Source organism: Armigeres subalbatus, chromosome 3 (genome assembly GCF_024139115.2).
Source record: "Armigeres subalbatus isolate Guangzhou_Male chromosome 3, GZ_Asu_2, whole genome shotgun sequence".
Taxonomy (NCBI): domain Eukaryota; kingdom Metazoa; phylum Arthropoda; class Insecta; order Diptera; family Culicidae; genus Armigeres; species Armigeres subalbatus.
The window spans coordinates 345,039,800-345,065,177 of NC_085141.1; the positions used below are offsets into that span (position 1 = coordinate 345,039,800).

The following is a 25,378-nucleotide window of genomic DNA, read 5'->3' on the forward strand; positions in this document are numbered from 1 at the left end:
TGCATCTAATTTAGTTGATCCTTCCTCAATTCTACTACACAGGGAGAAATGGTAGAAAGACAAAAGGTCGAAAAAACAAAATGTCGGAAAAAAAGTCGAATGGGACAAAAGGTCGAAAGAAGCTGAAACGGAGAGAATCAATCTCGCACAATACCAGTTTTTTTTTCGTGTTGAACTTAATCTAAAATTAAAAAAAAAACATCTTATCAAAGCTTAAAAAATACAAGTTTTATAATCAATCATTTCTATAATCAACCAGCTTCTCTTTATCTCTTAAGGCGCTAAATGTCAATAAAGGAAAAATCCCCACGATTTGACAGTTCTGTGCCTAACGTGTTACGGACAGCAGAACAAAGGGACCGAAGCGACAATTTTTATCTTGTAACTAAAATATTTTTTCTCCGCATGCATTTATTCGCAGAGCTCAAACGTGTGATGAGAACATCAGATTTGACATAATTCTCTATTCATACAAGTAGGGTCCTACAAGTAAGGGTAATGTGACGCTGCATTTTCAACTTCATTTTCCAAAGTAATACCAATGTATACGACCTTACAGATATTTTTAAATATTTTTTTGACTCAAAATATACGCGAAATGCACTTTTCACGTATTCATTTCCAAGCCTTTGACTGATTAGGCTGATAGTCGGCCCGCATTTCGCAGGACGCTTACTGGTCACATTAAGTAAGGGCATATCGGCGAATCATGCAATGAACAAATTTAGCATGTTCTGCAAGCTCTTTTATTCTTCTCTGAAATCCTGATTTTACTCCAAGCATTGCTTATGCACTATCAATACAATCTCATTTTATTTTTCCTACTGCAAGCCATCAGATTCAGAAAATGTATTTACTGTATGTCGTTGCTTTTGGTTGTAGTATTCAAATCACTACAGAATAGACCCTTTTTCTTTCAAATCTTCTAATTCCGAGTAAAACTAATGAATTAATATTTGTACACATCGGACAATATTATTTTACCAAAAAACATGTGAAAAGGGTGAATTCTTCGCAACTGTTTCACGGCCCTTTTAGTGTGGTCTCGTGGCACCCAGTCGTGGGGTCGCGGACCACTGGTTGGGAAACACTGAGCTTAAAACTTCTTCGCGGAATTCATCGAAATTTCCTCGAGAAATTCATTGGATTTCTGGTGTTTGCTTTCGACCCGGCAGGTAAATTATGGCGTGGAGCATAGCGAGCGGTCCAAGTACAAAATGATTTAGTGAACGTGGGACGCTTGATTCAGTGTTATCTATTCAAATGAATTTTCGACGGGTAATCCATTTGAATGTACTTTGAAAATTTTCAGGAATTAGCTTGGGATTTCTTCAGAATTTACACGGAAATCCAGCGTTATAATAGTTTGCTATAGAATAATATAGACACTTACAAATTTGAACCGCCGCGGCGTGAGTAATATGTATCAGCGGCGTATACAATTTGAACGTGCCGATTCAAAAATATGATGGCAATTAATATTCATAGTTATGGAATCATTGAAGAAAAATATCATACCAATATACCCTGAAAAATGCATATTTTCCAAAAAATATCGAAAAGTTTCAACAGCGAAGAAAAATCAGGGATATATCCCCTGTTAGAGCTAATAAAATTCTAGAAAATTGCTTTACTTTTGGAATTATGCAAGGGACTGGCCAATGCAGGAACATGGCCAAAACTGGTACAGTTACCCTAAGTGATTACAATATTCATAAATAAAGTGAAAGTAGCCCAAGTTTATTGAAAAGCAAATTTTGTTTCATTTGTAGGTATGTAGTATATTTAATATCGTATCGGTTTTTACTGCCATCACGTTTTCATTGAGCAAAAACGAATGGAGTCGTTTGTGTCATCTATCCATTTTTCCACCATTCACATTTGCACAGCTGTGCTCCAGATTTCCGCAACCTAACTCTCTATTTATTTAGATGTTCTGAGTTTTCGCTCCAACAGATGACGTGAAAGTGTTTAAATGATGTTTAGTTCTAGTTAGGCTAATATCAGAATAATCAGTACATGAAAGTCCTCCTATTAGAGTTTAAATTGCCCGATGTTTGACGCCGTTTTTAACGCTCTCCATAATCCACAATGCGAACTATTTTTCCAATGTAACCCTACTGTACGGTTCGATGCTGTTGTTGTTCCACTTGTTGAAAAATCAACAAACGACTGGTTCGGAGTATGCCGCGGCGCCGACCGCGACCGTGCAGTGCGCGCGACCATCCATCGCTGAGCGATACCGGACTGATAGCACCAGTCAGTCAGTCAGAGTGTAGTGACAGACCGACTGCAACTAGACCGTTCTTTTGTCGATGATCTCCATTGCTAGTCGTGTTCTCTAGCGGTTAGGCCACGCCGCGCATTTCCCGTACAGCTAAAACGCGATTACGACTTTCCCGATAGGCACAAAGCTTGTTACAATTAAACCGAAACGTGCCCTCCCGAAGGATCGGACTTGAACACGTTTCAAATTAGGTATTTTGGTGCGGTTCTGTGTTTCACCTTTGTGGACTCTGGGTGCCGCGCGCGGTGGAACACCCGATCGGTGCGATTTTTTCGATGAGCCAAACACTTTTGATTTGGCGCTTTGGAAAAAAAAGTGCTTAACGTGTGCGGATTAAGTTCTCTTTTCTGTATGGTTGGTGAGGTGAGACGAATTTCGGCGGCATGGTGCCACGTACTCGAGCACTGTAATCATTGGTTGGAGTGAAACGTTGGAAGTAGTTCGGCGTGTAATCTTCTGTGGCCCACGGCAAAGGTTTGAGTGCTGAAGTTGCTAGAGTTGTTCGGGACACCAATTGGAATTACGATCGAGAGATAGTGGATTAGTGACGGAGGAATAGTTTGGCTCGGCGCAAGTGAGGCGATAAGGAATCATAACACTGGGTTTCTTCGGAAGCGAGCAAAGTGATCGAAGATAGTGGCTCAGTTCTTCGCTGGTGTATGAGTGTGCAAGCTTAAATAACGATTAGGGAGAATTACTGATGTGATAGTGGATTTACAGAAGATATGGTTTGTTTATTTAGCCACATATTTGATTGATTGTTTTAAACAGCATAGTGGAAACTTCAAGCGTTAGGACAATTTGTACGAATTGAAAAAATAAGGTCAGTATTACTTGAACATCGACAAGTTAATGGCAATTATGACACTTAGAATTATAAGTACAACCTAGTCTATTTTTTTCCACTATTTTTTTATGTGTTCATTTTGAGTATTCAGACTCGAATGTACAGTCCTCTTCAGATGACAGCTTAATATGTATTTGTAACATTTGCATTATTTTTTCATTAATTTGTGCTTCATTGTGATTGCATAATAATCATAAAGGGGAAAATTCAGTGTCCGATCTAATATATTTCTCGCATACAATGTTACGATATTATTAAAAAAACATATCAATATTTGTTTTTATAAATTGTAGAATTTTGAAAATTGACTTAAAAGCACTTTTAAACAAGCATTGAAATTTATATTATTGATCGACTTCAAAAACTTTTTGAAATCTGAACAATTGAAAATTTTGAAAAATAATCAAAGTACACCGTCTAAACTGCCGCTAACCGCAAGTCGAGCACATCTGTATATGGGCCTCCATATACAGATGTGCTCGACTTGCGGATAGCGGCAGTATAGGCTTAATAGACGTTTTTTGACATTTATTTCAGTGAAATGTAACACACATCAAATGCCAAAAATGGTTATCTCGGCTGTGATTGTTAACAGCTAAACGGAATATTGTGGCTCCCTTCTTTTTCTTAGTCGCAAAGAACAAGCTTATTGACTTAATTCAAATGGCTTGGATTGTGCTCTGGCATGATCATTTCATCACGTATTTCCGCACACCATGGTCCATCGTTGCTGTGTCCTGTGTCCTCCCCAAGAATGCCGTTTTCATTCATAGTTTTCCATTACACAATAAAAATATGTAGTGATTTTAAATATGTTTTCATGCACATATTTAGGGCAAGCAAATAAACGTAACATTCAATCGATATTACTTATCTTTTTAATTGAAATAAATTTAAACAGTGCTTGCTTGTAACATTCAGTCAATATTAGTTAAATTTCGAATGTGAATTTGTTTGATGGGATTAGCTGCATTTTACACGTCGTTGATTTTTTTTAACTTATTTACTGTGAGCCTCACATCGTTAGAACCTTTTTGTTGAGTGGTACCCCTTCAAGCTTCTGCATCGCTTAAGGTACCCCACAAGTCTCTTGTTGCTCTGGAAGCCATCGTCTAAATAGAAGATTAACTCATATGGAAAACTGAACGCAGTGTCTTAGATAGAACGCAGTCTCACAGATAGTTAAGTAATTTGACTCATTTTCACTTATTCAACACCTTTCTACTGAAAATAAGTACCACGATATCCCACGAAAGATAACGAGAGGGAAGGCAATTAGTCATAGAGTATATTCAGATTTCCGTGAATAAGATACGTAAAAAAAACTAATTCACATGTTTTCTATCCAAAAGGTTGCTTGAAATTTTCTTTATTTTGTACATTTCGGCTTTCAGGATTTTTCAGTTGGGCGAATCTCGGTGTGAACATTACAATCGAGATTCTTCTATCACAATGCACTATGGTCCAGGATACAGTTTTACGCGGAAAGATGCATTTTTATGTAGCTCTTAAGTTGGCTGATTTAGAGCAATTTTATTTACTTGAAAAAGGGCGTTCCACAGAAAACAGTATTTTTGATCTACTTTTTTTTGCTTTCGATTGTTTGGAAATGTTCGTCGGGTGACTTTTAGGACTAAAAAAAATGCAATTTTTGATATGTAAATATGCTCAATATCTTTTGGAGATCAAAAGTCATAACTGTTTTTCTGACAAAATAACTTTTTTTCAAAAGTTGATATCTTCGATAGGGGCAAAAAAAATAATATTACGGCATTTAGAACAGATTCTTTATAATGTCAAAAAATTGGAAATATGTTTTTTTTTATCTCAAGTTTTATCAATTTGGCTAATGTCATATTTTTTTCAAATAAATTGATATAACTTGGCAATGGAATAGATACAGACGATATTCTTATAGAAAAACACGCGCTTTGAAAAGCCTTAAAAGTCTTCAGAAGGTGACATTCGTGAAAAAATTGTTATTGAATCAGTTCAAACTCAATACATTTTCAAAGTTGACATAATCACCTGTCAATTGCATACATTGTATCACAATTTCATGCAGGCATTGCATTTTATCCCATCATTCGATCTTCTGAGCAAAGATACTGATAATATGCTGGGATATCGATCTTAGTTATCTATCTGCTCAGTAAACAAAGTTCAATGTTCGCCATGGAGAAAAGTTTTTTCACTGCTTTTGTTGTAGCAACACCCTCGCAACGTGAACAAACCCCGAACCGCGCTGGCTATCAGGATCATCATCAAATGCTCAAAAGATAATATCTTTCCAGAGTGCTCTTTGATTAGGGATAATATCTTTGCACAAGCAAAGATGATATCCTGGGCTCAGATGATATTGCAATGCCTGATTTCATGGCATGTTATGTAGAATTTGGCCTAATGTCATAATTTACGCATTTCATCGGTTTTCGATATGGTTGCATTTAACAGGATATTTAAAGCACGACGCATCAACAGAAACCATCATAAAGTATATAAATATGATAAATCTAATTAAAACCCCACTACCTCCACTATTGATGCTACCTCCACTAAGGGTACGGTTACCCTAGAATCAAATCAAGTTACGATTTTAAACTGATTCTTCTCGTGGGAAAAATAATATCAATTGATAATTTAAGTAGATGTGAGCTTCTTAAGGGGCCCTCCGGTAAGACGCGCGGCTACAAAGCAAGACCATGCTGAGGGTGGCTGGGTTCGATTCCCGGTGCCAGTCTAGACAATTTTCGGATTGGAAATTGTCTCGACTTCCCTGGGCATAAAAGTATCATCGTGTTAGCCTCATGATATACGAATGCAAAAATGGTAACTTGGCTTAGAAACCTCGCAGTTAATAACTGTGGAAGTGCTTAATGAACACTAAGCTGCGAGGCGGCTTTGTCCCAGTGTGGGGATGTAATGCCAATAAGAAGAAGAAGAAGAAGAAGAGCTTCTTAATTGTGCTCAAAAAACTTTTTTGGAAAGTTTGATTTTTCCTATCCCTGGTTTCCGTTATGTAAATTAAAATCCACTATAATCACTTTGTATCAACAGATACATATTTAGTTTTCTGCTTGAAAACTTTCTTCAATGTTTTGTTATTGGCTGAAGAAAAACATTGCTTACTTACGTAGTCGTATCGTGGTTAGTAATCTTAAGAGCCAGGTCCGTTTCCTTGATCTTTGTTTAGTAAGTTTATTTGTTTTTGTTTGTAAATTTCTAAACTTTCGGCTACGTCAAGTTTCCAAGGATTTTGGAGGTGTCCTGCGAATTGATATGTTGTCTTTAGTTAATTGGCGATTTTACCGATTACCAGAGTGTGTGTAATTAAGAGTGGCGACATGTGCTGCATTTGACAGGTCTCCTGCTCGTTTGGAACACGATTTTGTATGGGAATGACAGATGAATTTTGTTCCAATTCTGACAGTGTCGCCACTCTAAGTTACATACACTCTGGATATTACAAACCTTTTTCTTTGTCTTTGGTTGCTTTTCTGACTTCTGCCAAATGTTGTTTGAACTTCGTGTCTAATGTTCGTTTTGTCTGTCCTATGTGGACTTTCTGAGTAATGTCCTGCTGCTGAAAACTAAAACTGAAAACAATACCAAATTTTCTTAGTTCAGAACGTTAAGTCCTGGTTAAATTATGATCATTGGCGTAACTAAGGAAAAATTCTAGGGGGGGCTAACTTTTTTCTATTCTTACAGTCAAACACAAAAAAGTTATTGTTTTTGTTCAACTGTCCGCAAGTTGGCCTACCAAACAGCTATTTCAATACATCCAGTGACGACTTGAACAGCTCTGACATAAAAATCTAGAAATGTCATGAGATTCCCAAAAACTTTGATACGTAAAAAACATAAGATCTTTAGATACATAAGGCTGTCAAGTTTCATATATCCATTAGAAATAATTTCAATACATTCAAAGAAAATTGCCTATGTTCCGGGTATTAAGCCACTCGGATTACTGTCGTGACCCGGAAGGACAATTACTATGTCTGAAACTCGATTATGCATTTGCACAACATATGATAGATTTAGTTCAGAAAAGGTATTGGAGGGTAACCGCTCCCTTCGGTGGGGTTTGATCCCACGAAACCAGTACGCTAGACAGGACTCTCGCAATACATTTTCAGAACTAACTCTCTCATATGTCTTTTTGTACAATGCCAACCAAGTAGGGTGGGTATTTAAAGCCTGTCCACGTTAAATTTCGGACACTGAGATAATATCCAAAAGTTTTTCAGCCATTTTCTCAATTTGGACGAAGATGAAAACGTGCTAAATGCATCACATAAAGCGGATAGATTCAGCTATGCGAAAATTGACCTTCTCTGCGGTTTGTGAAAATTTTAAAAAATCGCATTGGAAGATGGGTGTCCGAAATTTAACGTGGACAGGCTTTATTGTCTGGCTCCTACACACTTGCTTCATCAGCAACGGCGCTCGAGGACGGCGGAGGTCCTTCGTAGCTTAGTAGGGAAAGCACCTGTCTAGCGTACCTCCAATACCTTTTCCGAACTAAATCTATCACATGTTGTGCAAATGCATAATCGAGTTTCACAAGCTATTTCTCATTTACAGTTTAGTAACCTGTGTGTCTGTGTGTTTCCATTCTAACCCCCACTGGCTGGCAGTGATGTTATGGAAAAAAGCTGACTGTATTACAATCAGATTTAGTTCAGGAGTTAGATGGTCTAGCTCTACTGCAGCTCGAGTGACCCATTTCAGACTGCCTGGTATTTCATGACCAGTCCGAGGTCACTTTTGCTTACAATAAGCAAAGGCTGTTCATGTTACCGATGTATGACCCTGCTGTCGCTGAGTTTTGGTACTTCGTTGGATGAGTACGCTGCTGTAATATTCATGCCACAATCAGCCGGGAAAACACCAAAGAACCACTAATAATAATAGCAACCAAATACAAGTCAAAAACACGAACACTCGCAACACAAAATTAGAATTCAAAAAAATCCTAAAAGATTATTAAAAATGCCGAAATTTGGCCAGCGCGAAAAAAAATCGTCCTAACCTATCCTCTCATTTACAGTTTAGTAACCTCTCCTTGAAATTTTAACGAGCTTTTTCCGGATTTCAAGAAACCTAGTATAATTATTGGAAATTCAAAGTTTTCGGGAAATAGCAGCAATGTAACCATAAAAATCTTAAAGAATTGATGATTTGCTGATAAATCAAAGCAAAGATTTGATAAAAGTTCTTCGGTAACCTAAGCATCATGTGTCTCCTGCTCAAGTTAAGAAATTGTCTTTTTCATGTTGTCTAAATATTTCAGGCAGTTTATTATTTTACTTGAATTTTATTTATTCAATCAAAATCTCAGCCATTGTATTTTTTCTGTTAGTCTGTTACTTCTATTATTTATTCAATCAGCAGGAAAATGCTGTTCCAACTCCAACATTCCTCTCGACAGAGTCACGAAATGACTGTAACCATGCCCGTCCTATCTATCACCTTGGCTCATCTCTCATTTTGGCAGCACAAATGTCAATTCATAGGTGATGAGCACATCTAAAAAACATTTTTGTGCGTACTGGAAACGAGTTGTGTAATGTGCCTCTGAAAGTGTAATTTACTGTAGAAATTAGATGCAATTATATGCAGCAATTATATGTGTGGCTGATAATCAAGGGAGCGTAATATCATTCGTATTTTGCATTCCTAACCCAAGATATATCATTTTTTCAAAGTTTAAAAACATGATAAAATATATTCAACTCACTGTAGAGAGATGATAAAAATTCATTATTTGCAGTTGTGCCCCGATATGATCAGAGCGCTAGATATGTGCAATACTCATGCAAAGTCGTAGAAATTCTAGGGGGGCCAACTTGATTCTAGGTGGGGGTATAGCCCCCCCTGTAGTTACGCCAATGGTTTTCGGTACAAACATGTATTAAATAACACTTTGTCAAAGATACCATTTTTTTATAAATCATCAAGCAAAGTTTCCCGTAATTTTCAACCAATTTTACTTCTTTTTTTACAGAATTGATAAAAGTTAGATATCTGTTTATTTCAATCTGGCCATACGAAAAAAATCATTTGTATGATAAATAACTTGGCTGCGCATATGCACATGTTTCTGAAATGGACAAATTGATACTAAATTTTTCGAAAAAGAATCCTCGTGTCTTTGAGGGACTCGAACCCTCAACCTCCTACTTAAAAATCTGTTTTTGCAAAATGTCAATTAAATATCAATTTTGTTTCGAATTCGGAAATCTAAATAACGGGCTGTGGAAACACCTTTGTGAATCAAAATGACGACGTTCGGAAACACTTCTACAAAACTGCGTGAATTCAGGTCACAAAACGGTTCTTAGGCACTTTTTAACAATCATATGCTCGATAGAATATGAAACATATAGCCTGCAAAATGGAATAAATTTAAAAAAATCGAAAAAGTGTCGAAATTACCTGGTTTTCCCTTTAATGAATCGCCTGCTTTGAGCGCGCTTACAACGGCACAGAAGGAGTTAACTTTCTGAAATCAGTATAGCGAAAGGCATCTACGGTTCGATTACTCGAAATTAAGCACCTTAATCGCCATACAAATTTCTGGCGGTTAACTCATGCTGGCTATTTTGCGCATATAGGGGAAACTGGACACACGTGATCCCCGGGGACACATGATCACCCCCTGTTTTCTCGAAAACTAATCACATTTTTATACCACTGATATGTGCAAAAGGATTCGTTAGATAGATTATTGAATCTGAGTAACATTTGATTTTAGTTAATTTATGTATATGGGTTTTAGAGAGGTTTTATTATTTAAGCATTCTTAATCCTTTTTTTCTTCAAAGGAGAAAAGTTTAATAACTTTGAATATGTCCAACCAAAACGTATCAAATTTTTCCTGGACAAAGTTTTATTATTGTAGAATTGAATAAATTCATTGTATTAACTATTGCTTATTTCAATATAATACAATAAACGAAATAAGATAAATACTCAACATGGACACACTTGATCCCCCACAGTTTGGACACACTTGATCCCGATATTGCATATATTAAGGCGTTTGTTGTATACCATCGCATATTATTGTATTGTATGTAACTAAATTGATCTGTTAAAATTATTTTCTAGTTAAACAGTATAAATAATTTTTATTTCTCTTTAATTTTGTCAATCAGGCAATACACGCGCAATTTGAATGTCTCAATAGCCTTATTTCATTAACCAGAACAAAGTGTAGTTGAACATACTTAGTTTTGATTAGTTTTATCAAATGCATTTCAACATTATTTTCAATGAAAACGAGTATAAATTGAGCTTTGAAATTATTCAACAAATCACTGGGCTTTAAATCAGTATTGTTCGATCTGGTATTCAATTCTTTCCGTTGCAACTAGGGGAAGTTTGCCTATAATCACCATTTATTTGTAAATCTTCCTAAAGAATTTTTAATAATAGGCTCATTCAACAACCTTTGGCCAGTCGTACAGACACGCACTACAGAAAAATATGATGTTTAAAGGATGAGTGACTGGGCCATATTGATGTATGAAGTCAGCATCCTGGTATGATCACGGTTTTGGTATTGGTAGTAGTCTGCCGATCTCGATGTATCACAGAGTTTTTCGTTGGTCCCAAAACAGGCACTCAGGGATATTTACCATTGGCCATGGCATTTGCAGTGTGGCCAATTTTCAGTAGAGATCCACTTGGGAACATCATGGTTGTCACGATATGACCACTGTCTTTCAGTGGAGTGAATGGTTTGCAGATAAATCATCGTCACCATGCCAACTTTGCTGCTATAGCCGACATTCTATCTGTCACTATTACTCTATTCGAGAACCAAAATACTTGCCTTGCTTAATACCAACAATATTTCATTTTCGCACGACTGCTATTACGACAGACTATGAATAATTGTTAGGATTTGAGAATAGACCAATTTGACCTTTCATAAGGTTTGGAAGAACCTAAACATGTTCAGCTCATAAAGGGATCAATTTCCCCCTATATTGGGATCAAGTCTCCCGCAAGTTTTGAAAATGCTAAATTTTCTATCTTTCGGCAAAATCGAGTTTTTGGTAACTTTTATGAACAAATAATTGCTTCCAATAACGTTTTTGAATAACTAATTAAATTCTTTATCAAGTCCATCAAAAAGCGTGCAAATCAGTGCATGTTACATCGAGAAATATCCTAAACAAAAAGTGGGGATCATGTGTGTCCAGTTTCCCCTACTATAGCGCCGGGATGTGATAGCGGCGAGTAGAAAATCAGTCACTGCCAATAATTCATTGAAAAAGTTACATTTTGCAGCGCCACCTATGGCAAATATTAGAACTAAGACTTTACATCATTCAATTTTGCAATTATTTTTTATTCTCGCAAACACTTAAAAAAACTTCGCCATAAAATACGAATAAAAACAATTCGCGATTTTCCTCAAACGCTAAGCTGTGACAAGCAGAAGATGATTTACGGATACTCCTTAAGTGTCCGCCAGGTTAAACGCGACTCACGCAAAAGAATAACAATTATTTATACGTTAGGAGAAATGTCAAAAAAGAAAAAGTAGAATCGCGAAAAAATTTCCACAAAGAGATATGGAGTGCAATTCTTTAAATAATTTTAATAATTTCAAAATGATATGTATTTGAAAATAATTTTGAGCACCGGGCTAGACTTTTGATTATCTACATTGTACATATATTTATTTAATTGTTCATAATAATAAATGTTTTTCTCAAATTGATCCCGGAAAAGGTACTTTTTTTGATGTTTATTGATTTTCTAATCTCGTGCAATAAACCATTTAAAAAAAATCGGCTTGTAATTTTTAAAATTATTTTGAATTCCGTTGGTTATACCTTGCCGTGGTAATTTTAGTGATTTTACTTTTTCTTTGATGACAGCATTCATCCGCTGCTCCTAGCCCATGGCAATATCAAATTACACTGTCGCGTCTACTCTGGCGGTACGCGACGTGTAGCTACTTGGCGAGCAGAATGGAAGCCATTTCTATATACTGCACAGGGGACCTATATACATAAAAATGAATTTCTGTCTGTCTGAACCTTATAGACTCGGAAACTGAAGAACCGATCAGCGTGAAAATTGGCATGCAGAGGTTTTTGGGGCCTGGGAAGGTTTTTAAAGTGGTTCGAGGCCCCTCCCTCCTTTGGAAAGCAGGGATCCCATACAAATGTATCAACAATTTCATCATAACTCGAGAATTAGTCAAGCAAACGTCCATATGGAACCAAATCTGGCATGTGGAAGTTTTGGAAGGAAAGCTCTGTTTCTGTGGTGGTTTGAAACCCTTCCCCGTTCTGGAAAGGGGGCTCCCATACAAATGAACCAGACATTTCTGCATAACTTGAGAACTAATCAGAAAATAAATCAATTTTAAGGGAAACGAAATTCGTCGGGTCTGCTAGTAATAAATAAATAAAAATCGGATACGTTTTAAGTGTAAAATTGATTTAGTACAGCTTTAGGATAAGACATTTGCACTGCAAATCTTCCCATGTTTCTACATGTTATCGTTTGTCCCATCTGTTGAAGAGATGATAAAAATAAATAATAAAACAATTTTCGCTTTATTTTTTTTTTTCTAGATGCTCGATGTTTAATAATAAAGCATAAAAAGGATCAATCACAATTCATAATTTGTTCTGCGTGTACAAAGTACATTGTTAAGTCCATTTATGACCGGTCGTTCCTGTCTGATTACGTTTGTTGATTTGTTTCACGACAGTCATGATGTTTTTATGAAGGTTATCATAAACTTGTTTTCATGCTGACTGTTCAACATTTCACCAATGATGATCGGTAATACACGTCATTTCCCACTGTTCTGCGTCACACATATTCACATTTAGATTAATTCTATTTAACACTCACTTAATAATCTTGAAGCACCTAACTATTCTTAATTTTTTTTTTGCAATTTTCAGCTCAATCGATGACGAAATTGATGGCACTTGCATAGTGCGCGCACGTGGATTGCCCTGGCAGAGCAGCGATCAGGATATCGCTCGGTTCTTCCGGGGATTGAATGTGGCCAAGTAAGTTACGTTCGCCATTTGTTTACGCTAAGTTACATTACCTGCCTTATACTTATATTTCCCATTATGGAACGTAGCTACTGCGTATGTAATTGTTAAAAGAGCGAGAGCGAGTAAAATAGATTTGGAACTTAGCACAAGTACTTCTACCGGAAAATGTAAACACACTTACGTTGCGTTGCTGATAATTGAGCGACCTTTTCACATTGGTAGCGTCGGCTTGGTTCGTCTGACTGAAAGGCGACACCGCGCCGGTTGGTTGGCCGGTTAGCTGCCCGGTTGATATGGGTCTACAATTGATTGAGATTTGCGCGAGCAGCTTGGGAGCTAGTTGTCATGATTTGCTCTATTTCATTTGAGCTTCAACATAGGGAAGCTTGTTTAGCTTGTTCTGATTAGAAACATATCAGTTCACTTATATTCAGATTTTTGTTTAATTTGAGAATATGCTTAACCGTTTTGAACTTTTATTCATCAAAAACTCCAAAATTTTTACGGTGCCTAATTATTCATCCTAATCAATTTTTTGCTGTTTTTTTTGGAACTATTGAAATATAATTCGGCAAAAGCCGATAGAAACAAAAAAAAGAACAAAGATAAGCAAAATGCAATGTTTTAAGCATGATTGTAGATGAAAAAACCAATTTAGAATCATTATCATGGAACATATTAATAGAACAAAATAGTACCGACGTTTTAGTTTGTTTAGTTTTATTTTTTGTAATTTTTATTGCATCGATATCGAACGTTGATGAATACTTCAGATATTTTCGTTGTTGGTTTTCAGACTACTTCGAACATGACAGCTGGACGGACTATCCAAAGTATTCAGCAAGCTCGGAAATTATTAAGCACCGTCATAGTTCACGCTAAGTTTTGGCAGGGCAAGTGATTTGGTAAATTTAGTTGAATGCAATAGTCCAACATGTTGAACTTTCTTTCCATTCGAGTGAATTGAACGGAGGTGTTTAGATTCCAATTCGCATTCTAATCAAATGACTTGCTCAATTCACTTGCCCAATCTAAGCTTGGCTAACATGTTTCAAAACTGGTCTTTGGAAAGATTGGTGTTTGTTACAGAAACATCACCTTTTATGAAATCTCGATGAAACGAATATTGGAAAACAATTAACCATTTTTGCCAAACTTCTTTTTGAGATCATTCCGTAAACCATAATTTGCATTTAAACTAACAGCACATACTAACAGTGTGCAGAGCTAATTGTCTCGACATGACTGAACAGATGAGAGGAGGTCATATTTGCATCTATTCGTCCGGCCGCTAGCTACCGCTCAACGAATGATCGATTCTGGGTTATTTTCCACACCACTACCAAACCAATAGTTCATAATCGCAAGTCCAAGTCCCATATCATCAAGTCTCATGCCGCTGCACTAATCTCTCTCCCATAATGAGTTCGTCGTGTGGTGGCAGTACGGAGAGAACTTGTCCACGCTAGAACGAGGTGCCTTTAGCGGACTTACAACTGCCGACGCGCGTGGTTTGTACTTTCCACGATTTTTCGCGAAATTTGCAAATTCAGAATTGCCGTTTGTGCCGTGTCGTGGAACAGTTTAGTGAACTGGCCGACCGTTTTTGTCGTTGTCGTCGTCGGAGGTCATTAAAGTTCAATCAACGCGTGTATTTGCAAGTGCTTACCTCACACCGGCCAGCTAGCGTAGTGTAGTACGTGGTCAGTGCGACGTACGACCGGTGTGGTTCAGAAAATGAGCGAAAGTGTCGGTGGTGAGGTTGAAATTTCCGCTGATTCGGTGGTACAAGAAGGTTGCCTAACGGACCAGGCGGATAGTGGTCCGGAGTTGAAAAATGAGGCTGCTGGTACGAGGTCCGAGGTTGTGACGAAAGGGCTTGTAGCAGGAGTAGCAGCAGTGGCGCCACCGTCAGTCACTCCAGATTTTGCGCGGAATGGTTTTTCTAGGTAGGAGAGAGAAACTTTCTTCGTATTAAGTCCGTTATGGGCAGTGTTTAGAGCGCTGTTTGTTTACAGTTTGCGTGATCTTTCGTTGAAAGGGCTGCACATCAATGCCAATAAATGTGTGATTGACAGCAATGATAGTGGATCGTTTTGTGTTACGGATTATAATTGCGCACCACAGTGAAGCTTTGTTTAAGCTATGGTGCCCATCGTTCTAATTTGCATTGTTGCACGACTTCCTTTTATAGGACAGCGCAATGGTACTGTGGTCAGCGAAAGTGGAACGTTTGCGCTAAAGCAAACGTTTGCAGAAGACGTTATTATCTAGAGCCAACGAATAAATAATTCAAATGTACAAAATTTTGCTGCCCAAATGTTTTTCAAAAATTACTAAAAAATAAATTCAAAAATCTTTCAGAGAATTTAAAAATGTATTATTGTCATTGTGCTGAATATTTTCATTATATTAATTTTCGAAAAACAAATTGATTGGATTTGGACAGCAAAATTAAGAAAATTCTTAGACCTGCTGTTTTAGTTCGAGATAATTCCAACATTGTTTCCTGGAATAAGTTTGAATTCGATTAGGGAAGCCAAATATCTTGTCCTTCGAACCGTTGAAACCAACCTTCCAGCTGGTCCCAATACTTGAAGATCCTTCTTGAGAGTTTTGATCAATGGCAAATGTTGAAACCATAATGCCAGGCATGGTAGCGGGCCACTTTTTAATGACTTGGTCACTTTTAGTCTCTCTAAATAGTCTCTTTTTTCGAGCTGAGGTCATTAATGTCATATTTTCTCGCAAAAAGTCGCTATTTTCAACTATTTTGATCAAAATCCAGGATTTAGGCCCTAAAACTATTAATAACTATTTAATCCCATAGCGGAAATTGTACTATTTAGATTGGATCTTTTCAATTCTAAATGAACTTCTAGGTACCTAATCTAATCTTATTTGACTACTTTATTTACCTATAAAACTAATTACCTTATTGCTTTAAGTCAAATAAGATTAGATTAGGTACCTAGCGTAGTATAACTAGTATAAGGTGGGATTGTTTTCTTCAAGTCGAGTCAAGTACGAGACACTGAATACGGCCTCACAATTGAGGTTAAAATACGTATCTGTAAATTAAATGGAAAGTACTAAACTCGTCTTAGACAGTTGAAGACATTCCACTAAAAGAGCTTAAATATTTTCCCTAAATCTTACCACTCTTATTTTAACGATTTGAAATTCAAGTCAAGAAGTGATTATGTTGAGTTTTTATTCCCAGACTCATGTGCTATAAGACATAACAAGACCAAATTTCTTTAATTTCATTCGCTTTTCGTTTTGAAACCACTTTGCCACGTCGCTTTGATGAAAACCGCTTCTGTAGTTGATCTCTGCTGATAATTTATCTTTTACTTTTACTCTTTTGACTTAGTAATTTCTTAAAGGGCACTTTTTAATTGGGTCAATATCCGATATTTGCTAGTTAGTTTGACGCCGTGCACCAATTCTCGTACAATCGTTGTCCTTCGTCATCAGCGTTATTATATGATCTGGTTCAGCAAATTGGCATGAAGTATGTAGATTAATTGCGGTTCAACGGGGAAATCACAAAGAAAGAATACTTTTTCATTCGTTTTTTTTTTGTCGCTGCAATTTCGCTAATATTCCAAATGTTATGATGTCCAAATATTCAGGTCTTGAACACCGCACCGTCTATATCAGCGGTTCTCAACCTTTTTCTTGAGAGGTATCCCTTCGAACTTTTGCATTGATTGAGGAACCCCCTCTTGAAAATAGGCTTCCAAACCTCTTGAAAGAATAGTTCCGAACCTTTGAAGGGAGGCTTCCGAGCCTCTTGAAAGGAGCTTCTGAATCTCTTAAAAGTAGGCTTCTACGCTTCTTGATAAGAGGCTTTTGAGCCTCTTTCAGAGAGGCTTCTGGGCCTCTTGATTTGCGACTTTCGAGCCACTTAAAAGGAGACTTCCTTTGCATCTTGAAAGGATGCTTCTGAGCTTCTTGAAAGTATGCTTCAAGACATCTTGAAAGAAGCATTCCGGGCAACGTTAAGGGAGGCTTCCGAGCTTCTTAAATAGTGGCTTACGAGCCTCTTGAAAGGAGGCTTCCGATCCTCTTGAAAGGAGGCTTCCGAGCTTTCTAAATAGAGGCTTCCGAGCCTCTTGAAAGGAGGCTTTCGAGCCTCTTGAAAGGAGGCTTCCGAGCCTCTTGAAAGGAGGCTTCCGAGCCTCTTGAAAGGAGGCTTCCGAGCCTCTTGAAAGGAGGCTTCCGGGCCTCTTGAAAGGAGGCTTCTGGGCCTTTGGAAGGAGGCTTGAGGCCTCTTGGAAGGAGGCTTTGAGGCCTCTTGGAAGGAGGCTTTCGAGGCCTCTTGGAAGGAGGCTTCCGAGCTCTTGGAAGGAGGCTTCCTGAGCCTCTTGGAAGGAGGCTTCTGAGCCTCTTGGAAGGAGGCTTCCAGGCCTCTTGGAAGGAGGCTTCCGAGGCCTCTTGGAAGGAGGCTTCCAGGCCTCTTGGAAGGAGGCTTCCGAGCCTCTTGGAAGGAGGCTTCCGAGCCTCTTGGAAGGAGGCTTCCAGAGCCTCTTGGAAGGAGGCTTCCAGCCTCTTGGAAGGAGGCTCTGAGCCTCTTGGAAGGAGGCCTGAGCCTCTTGGAAGGAGCCTTCCTGAGCCTCTTGGAAGGAGCCTTCCAGGCCTCTTGGAAGGAGGCTTCTGAGCCTCTTGGAAGGAGGCTTCCAGGCCTCTTGGAAGGAGGCTTCCGAGCCTCTTGAAAGGAGGCTTACGAGCCCTCTTGAAAGGGAGGCTTACGAGCCTCTTGTAAGGAGGCTTCTGAGCCTCTTGGAAGGAGGCTTCCAGGCCTCTTGGAGGAGGCTTGAGGCCTCTTGGAAGGAGGCTTCCGGGCCTCTTGGAGGAGGCTTCCGAGCCTCTCGGAAGGAGGCTTCCGAGCCTCTTGGAATGAGGCTTAAGAGCCTCTTGGAATGAGGCTTCCGAGCCTCTTGGAAGGAGGCTTCCGAGCCTCTTGAAGGAAGGCTTCCGAGCCTCTTGAAAGGGAGGCCTGAGCCTCTTGAAGGGAGGCTCCTGAGTCTCTTGAAAGGAGGCTTCCTGAGTCTCTTGAAAGGAGGCTTCCGAGCCTCTTGAAAGGAGGCTTCGAGCCTCTTGAAAGGAGGCTTACGAGCCTCTTGGAAGAAGGCTTCCAGGCCTCTTGGAGGAGGCTTCCGAGCCTCTTGGAAGGAGGCTTGAGGCCTCTTGTAAGGAGGCTTCCAGAGCCTCTTGAAGGAGGCTTCCTGAGGCCTCTTGGAAGGAGGCTTCCAGGCCTCTTGAAAGGAGGCTTCCAGGCCTCTTGAAAGGAGGCTTCCAGGCCTCTTGAAAGGAGGCTTCCGAGTCTCTTGAAAGGAGGCTTCCGAGCCTCTTGAAAGGAGGCTTCCGAGCCTCTTGAAAGGAGGCTTACGAGCCTCTTGGAAGGAGGCTTCCGAGCCTCTTGTAAGGAGGCTTCCGAGCCTCTTGGAAGGAGGCTTCCGAGCCTCTTGGAAGGAGGCTTCCGAGCCTCTTGGAAGGAGGCTTCCGAGCTTCCTAAATAGAGGCTTCCGAGCCTCTTGAAAGGAGGCTTTCGAGCCTCTTGAAAGGAGGCTTCCGAGCCTCTTGAAAGAAGGCTTCCGAGCCTCTTGTAAGGAGGCTTCCGAGCCTCTTGAAAGGAGGCTTCCGAGCCTCTTGAAAGGAGGCTTCCGAGCCTCTTGAAAGGAGGCTTCCAGGCCTCTTGAAAGGAGGCTTCCAGAGCCTCTTGAAAGGAGGCTTCTGAGCCTCTTGAAAGAAGGCTTACAGGCCTCTTGGAAGGAGGCTTCCGAGCCTCTTGGAAGGAGGCTTCCGAGCCTCTTGTAAGGAGGCTTCCGAGCCTCTTGGAAGGAGGCTTCCGAGCCTCTTGGAAGGAGGCTTCCGTGCTTCCTAAATAGAGGCTTCCGAGCCTCTTGAAAGGAGGCTTCCGAGCCTCTTGAAAGAAGGCTTCCGAGCCTCTTGAAAGAAGGCTTCAGGAGCCTCTTGAAGGGAGGCTTCAGGCCTCTTGAAAGGAGGCTTCCAGGCCTCTTGAAAGGAGGCTTCCGAGCCTCTTGAAAGGAGGCTTCCAGGCCTCTTGAAGGAGGCTTCTGAGCCTCTTGAAAGGAGGCTTCCAGGCCTCTTGAAGGAGGCTTCCTGAGCCTCTTGAAAGGAGGCTTCCGAGCCTCTTGAAAGGAGGCTCTGAGCCTCTTGAAAGGAGGCTTCTGAGCCTCTTGAAAGGGAGGGCTTCCTGAGCCTCTTGAAAGGAGGCTTCCGGGCCTCTTGAAAGGAGGCTTCCAGGCCCTCTTGAAAGGAGGCTGGAGCCTCTTGAAAGGAGGCTTCTGAGGCCTCTTGAAAGGAGGCTTCCAGGCCTCTTGAAAGGAGGCTTCTGAGTCTCTTGAAAGGAGGCTGAGCCTCTTGAAAGGAGGCCTGAGCCTCTTGAAAGGAGGCTTCTGAGCCTCTTGAAAGGAGGCTTCCAGGCCTCTTGAAAGGAGGCTTCCAGGCCTCTTGAAGGAGGCTTCCAGAGCCTCTTGAAAGGAGGCTTCCGAGCCTCTTGAAGGGAGGCTTCTGGGCCTCTTGAAAGGCGGCTTCCGAGCCTCTTGAAAGGAGGCTTCCGAGCCTCTTGAAAGGAGGCTTCCGTGCCTCTTGTAAGGAGGCTTCCGTGCCTCTTGTAAGGAGGCTTCCGAGCCTCTTGAAATGAGGCTTCCAAGCCTCTTGGAAGGAGGCTTCCGAGCCTCTTGGAAGGAGGCTTCTGAGCCTCTTGAAAGAAGCCTCTTGGAAGGAGGCTTCCGAGCCTCTTGGAAGGAGGCTTCCGAGCCTCTTGGAAGGAGGCTTCCGAGCCTCTTGGAAGGAGGCTTCCGAGCCTCTTGGAAGGAGGCTTCCAAGCCTCTTGGAAGGAGGCTTCCGAGCCTCTTGAAAGGAGGCTTCCGAGCCTCTTGAAAGGAGGCTTCCGAGCCTCTTGAAAGGAGGCTTCCGAGCCTCTTGAAAGAAGCCTCTTCAAATCAGGCTTCCGGACTGCTTTGAAAGAAGACTTCAAGCCCAACAAACAATTCAAGCTTAGTAAGCTAGTTTTTTAGCTGCATAAGCCTATTTTTGGCTGAATAAACGCTCTGTTAGCTTCCAATGTGTGTTGCGAGGCCTTTTTACAATATAGCTTATACTGCCTATGATGCATATTAGTCCCATATGAAAAAAAAAAACCCAGATTAATCCACCTAGCAGTGATGATGCCTTTCTCGTGCATTATAAAAATCACATTAGAAAGGTCAAAAAAAGCTCTTTGGGGGAATAGATCACATTTTTTCGATCATTTTTAATATTTTTGCCTTGCCACCATTCAAAAAAAATTGTTCTTTGAATTTTCAAGGGGGACCTTTGGGGAAAAACAATGTTTTTCAATAATTCCGAAAAGCAATGATCGGGCCCATTTCCAATAGCAAACAATTCCCCGTCGAATGCAACTTGTTGCGAGTAAATCGGATAATTCTAAGTTCTAAAAAGTGTGCCTGCAAAATTTGTACACATACACAAAAAACAGACGTCACCTCAGTTTGTCGAGCTGAGTCGATCGGTATATAACACTATGGGTCTCCGGGCCTTCTATCAAGTTTTTTAGCAATCATATAGCCTTTCGGTACAACTTTGTTGTACGAGAAAGGAAAAATGCATATGTTACAAATATGCGATCGTGCGGTAGTACAATGATTAGCGATAGTAAATACAATGATTAGCGCAACGGCGCGTTTTGAAAAATACATATGGATTAAAATTCGATATGTTTCCAACTTTCCTGATTCCCACGTAGTGTTTTTTCACCAATGTAATATTTAAGTTCAATCATACTACATAGTTGTATGTCATACATTGATTTTGCATCCCTTTGTGTAATAATTGTACAAGTACATTTGTGAAAATGAAACCAACAATTCACATAAATATTAATGAAAAAAAAAAGCCGCATAATATGGAAATAAGGAGGTGTATGAAAACGAACGTTATGTTCAAATCACCCATATGCCCAAACTACACCATCATTCCACCCAAACCAACCAAACCACCCAAACCAAAAAGCAGTTAGCCTTAAGGTGAAGGTGGGTTGAGTACCAAAACAAAGCTTTGAAAGTATTTGTACAATAAAAACTGTCATATACTGTAGTAGTATTGGTGTCTTTTAAAAAAAAACAAAGAATATTAGTAGGGTGGTTCAAAAAACGACCCAGCACCACCACGCTCACTCAATTCCGTCCCATGCTCCGAGTGTCCTCCAAAAACCGATTTGAACAAAAAGTGGTTGAGCGCAAGCCGGTTCAAGTTTGTATGGAAACTAAACCTTTTATTACACTGGCTACAGTGCCTCCCCTCCATACGCTGGCGAAAAGAGAACCCACATAGCTGAAAGCAACATTCCAGGGACTTCACTGAAAGAAAACCACACCGCAGGAAAGATCCATTGATTACGTAACGCAAAAATAGCATTTTATACCCCACTCACCCCCATGTCACACTTTTTGTATGAAGCATCTGCCCCTGGTGCGATAGTGTGGACAGACTAGACTAGCAGTATCTGCCCCTGGTGCGATAGATATCAAAGACAAATTCTGGGTATTTTGTTGAATTGCACGTTTCACTGATGCCTTCTGAGAAGCCTAATTATCATGCTAAAGATTCGCAACCTCGATTAAAATCGATTCGCAACTAATGGAACGACCATTCAATATGGATTGTCTATGGAGTTGAAGCTCTTGAATATTTCATCCAGTCATATGGTCTCCCCCCTCGCCAGGGCCCAATGACGAAGCACCACAATCAGAATAATGTTAAATTCAACCTCGCCATATAAACTGTCATACAAACCTGAAACGACTTGTGCACGGTAAGCCTCTATTGAAACCAGCCCAAGCCATCGGATGACACCCAAATTATAAATCACAATCGACTGAGCGTGGCTGAGCAAAATTATTTTTTGAGCCACCCTAATTATTAGTCTGCTGCTGCCGGTGCCGTTGTTTACATTCGCTCCGCGATCAGTTTTTAATCGTTTTTTTCGGGCAAAATTAACAGTTTATATTAAGTTTTCGGTTTAAACAAGTGACTGATTTCGAAAAGTGATGTTTAATTTGCATTCCATCAACATTTCGGGCTCCTCATGTGCGGAGAAGTGAGTGAAAACTTGATTTTTTCAGTGCCCTTTGAGAAGAAGTGAAGTGCAGTGATAAGCCCAACAAATCGCGAACGGCTAATAAAATGGCACGAAACTGCTGATTTATGATATTATTCGAGCCGAAATGCATAAGACTCTTTGGATAAACATGTTCATTATCACGGGAAGTGGATAAATATGCTGTGAGCAGGTTAGTAATTTGAATATTAAACTTTTGTTCGATGCTGTTCGATGCATTCGAATGTTGGTGGGAGAGGAGTGCGGGAGGTGTGGGGTTGGCCCATGGAAGGTCCGGTGCCATATTGGCGGCCATCGTGGTACTCTTCCAACTATGTCCTTAATGACACGCCTCTTCTTTCCTTCCAAAGCATGAAACAAAATGGCAGCAAACGTAACGAGCGTACGAGAAAGCATGTACGTACACGGAGATTTGCGAATACACATTTTATGTCTTAAAATCACCCACCTTCGGAAGCTATATGAGGCTGTCAAAAAGGTGGGTGATTTCAAATTTTGCTAAATGAGTGGAAAATACCCATCTTTAGACAGCTCTGTTTTGTGCGGAACATGTGTATTTTTCACTCGTTTATGGATGAAAAAATACTTAGCACTATTTTTGCAAAAACATTTGTCGTCTGAGTTCAGATCGAGGTTCAGATATCCGTTCGCAATTATTTATTAGGACAATTTATTTTATTAGAATGTTTAGGCCTGTGTTTATTTTTTAGTCTGGATCTACCGCTTCCGAAAAGCTTAAAGGTAAGTGTTTCCGGGATTTCAATCAAATGAATGTAACCAAACATCCTTAGCTCATGCATCAATTGTATGTTTTTCCTAGATTATTTTTGTTCCTGACGATGTTTCATCCTTGCTATTTTATCCGACGGCATGACCAATCAAGAAATGGAAATATTGACGGACTTCAAACTGAATTACCAGAGCGAGATTGCTAGCACCCAGAATGACTTGAAGGGCAACGATTTTAAGCTGAGATTTTCATTTAAAATTGCTAGTTGAACCTTTATTATGTATATACTACTAAATATAAAGAGGTAATAAATAAACTACGTGTCGATTTATGTAAATAATTTCGGTTTAATATCATCAATATCACCAAATCCTCAAAACCGCAAAAAATGTTTATCAAAATGGGTATTTTTCACCCATCTAGCTACATTTTTCTTTCTAAGAAGATGGGTGAAAAGTATACATCATTTTTGACGTACAGACTCCCTACCCACTTATGGGTAGACGTACTTTACCCACCTTATGGGTTAGTCCACTTATTTCCAAGATGGGTGAAAAAACACCCACTTTTGGGTTTTCTCATTTCTCCGTGTAGGTATGCGATTTTTATTTCCAACGACGAAACTTTTACAGCTGTGTTGAGGCGGATGAAGTCATCGGCTTCGGGTCTCTAGCGCGTGTGTGTTCGTCCATTAGTTTTCGTATTCCACATTTGAAGCTTTGGAAAACTTTGCTTGAGAGGTTAGCATCATCAATAAAGCACGAAAGAAGCAACACAAACATTCATGCTGTCAGTTATATACACGGTGCGAAATTTATTCACCGCATGCAGAAATGCTACACCCTTAATTTGTTTTACTCAATATTGTGCGGTTACTTGCTAAGTTTTTTTAAACTTTATTAAGTGTTATTTTAATCTCCAGATTATGTTCAACACCGTACTTGCTAAATGGACACGGTCGGTTAAAGTAGCTGTTCCTTAAATAGTTCGTTAAAGTAGTCGCTAGATTATTCGCTGTTGGTTTGAGCGAGACAGAGTATATGTCAAAAAAATTAACCAGCAATCTGCGGTGTATTGTTCGAAATGATCGTTTATCAGCAATGGACTTTCTGCTGTACTATAGATCTTGCATAATTTATCAAAAGGACCTAAGTAACATTTTTTCATGAATTAATTTGAGTACTGCAATCAACAGAACAACATGAAAGCTATTGCGATTCTTTTCTAAAATTAGCATACTGGCTCACCAGTTACGCGCCGGGTCCCATGCGCCGAGTTGTGCGCCATGCAAAAAAGTAAATAAACCAATGTCAAATAGATGTGAGCTTTCGGTAAGCTTTTCCACATTCGCTTGTAAGGTATGTAGCATATTGTCGTCCCTTTACGAAAAGATATTTTTAAGTGAAATTGTTCGAGGTTTAGTAGTTTTTTGCTTTTCTTTCGCCTGTGTTGCGTTCGGGATATTGTTTAAGTGGATATTGGTAGTGCAATTATGTTTAATTTGTGATGTAATATTCTACACTTAAATTGAGTAAAGTACCATAATATGACACAATACCTTAGGGGCGCACAACTAAGCGAGGCAGAGGTGAATGAGCAAAATGCTATAATATCTCGAGAATCACAATATTGATTGCAGTATTCAAATTAATTCATGAAAAAAAATGTTACTTACGTCCTTTTGAAAAGTTAAGCGAGAATTCATGAAAAAAATTTACTTAGGTCCTTTTGAAAAGTTATGCGGAAATGTAATAAAATGCGTAAAGCCAAATAGAACTTTTGGGAACTTGCAAGTGTTCTGATTGTTTAAGTTGACTTTTGTAAATTTATTGGTCAATATTTAAGAAGTGCAGTTAAAAGAAAAGTGCATACTTAGTTTATTCAAATTTGATTCAGACTATCTTTTGAAAAGGGTCAAACTTGTTTTTACTGATTTTTCAAATGGATATAATCGAAAAACGACCCTTCCTACAAAAAAGTGTTGTATGGGTGACTATCGCAAAATCAGTCAAACTTTCTAATAAAACTTTTTGAAAAACTCAAAATTGAACCCTACACTAAAAAATCGATTTAAAAATTTAAAGTCGATTTGCAAAAAACGCCCTTTTCGATTTGGACGAAATTTTGTCTCAAGATAGGTGATTATGTTCCTACCAACCGTCCATACATCGCAAGCTGGGCACTTTGAAGGGAAAAAAATTTTCTAACAAAAACTTTTTCTTGACGGAATTGATTTTTCAGTGTCTTTAAGGGTGGATTTAACATATGTATACATAATATACTCATATTAAGTATTCCTGTACAGTCAGGC

General features: G+C 39.3%; 1 protein-coding gene across 2 annotated transcripts in view; it reads left to right on the forward strand.

The window, feature by feature from the left end:
* Window positions 1-25,378, forward strand: part of LOC134225937 (RNA-binding protein fusilli-like) — a 333,936-nt gene that overhangs the window by 265,950 nt on the left and 42,608 nt on the right. For both annotated transcript variants that reach the window (XM_062706383.1, XM_062706384.1), the window contains exon 8: window positions 13,082-13,192. In XM_062706383.1, the coding sequence (XP_062562367.1) occupies window positions 13,082-13,192 (111 nt within the window). The remainder of the gene's footprint in view (window positions 1-13,081; window positions 13,193-25,378) is intronic.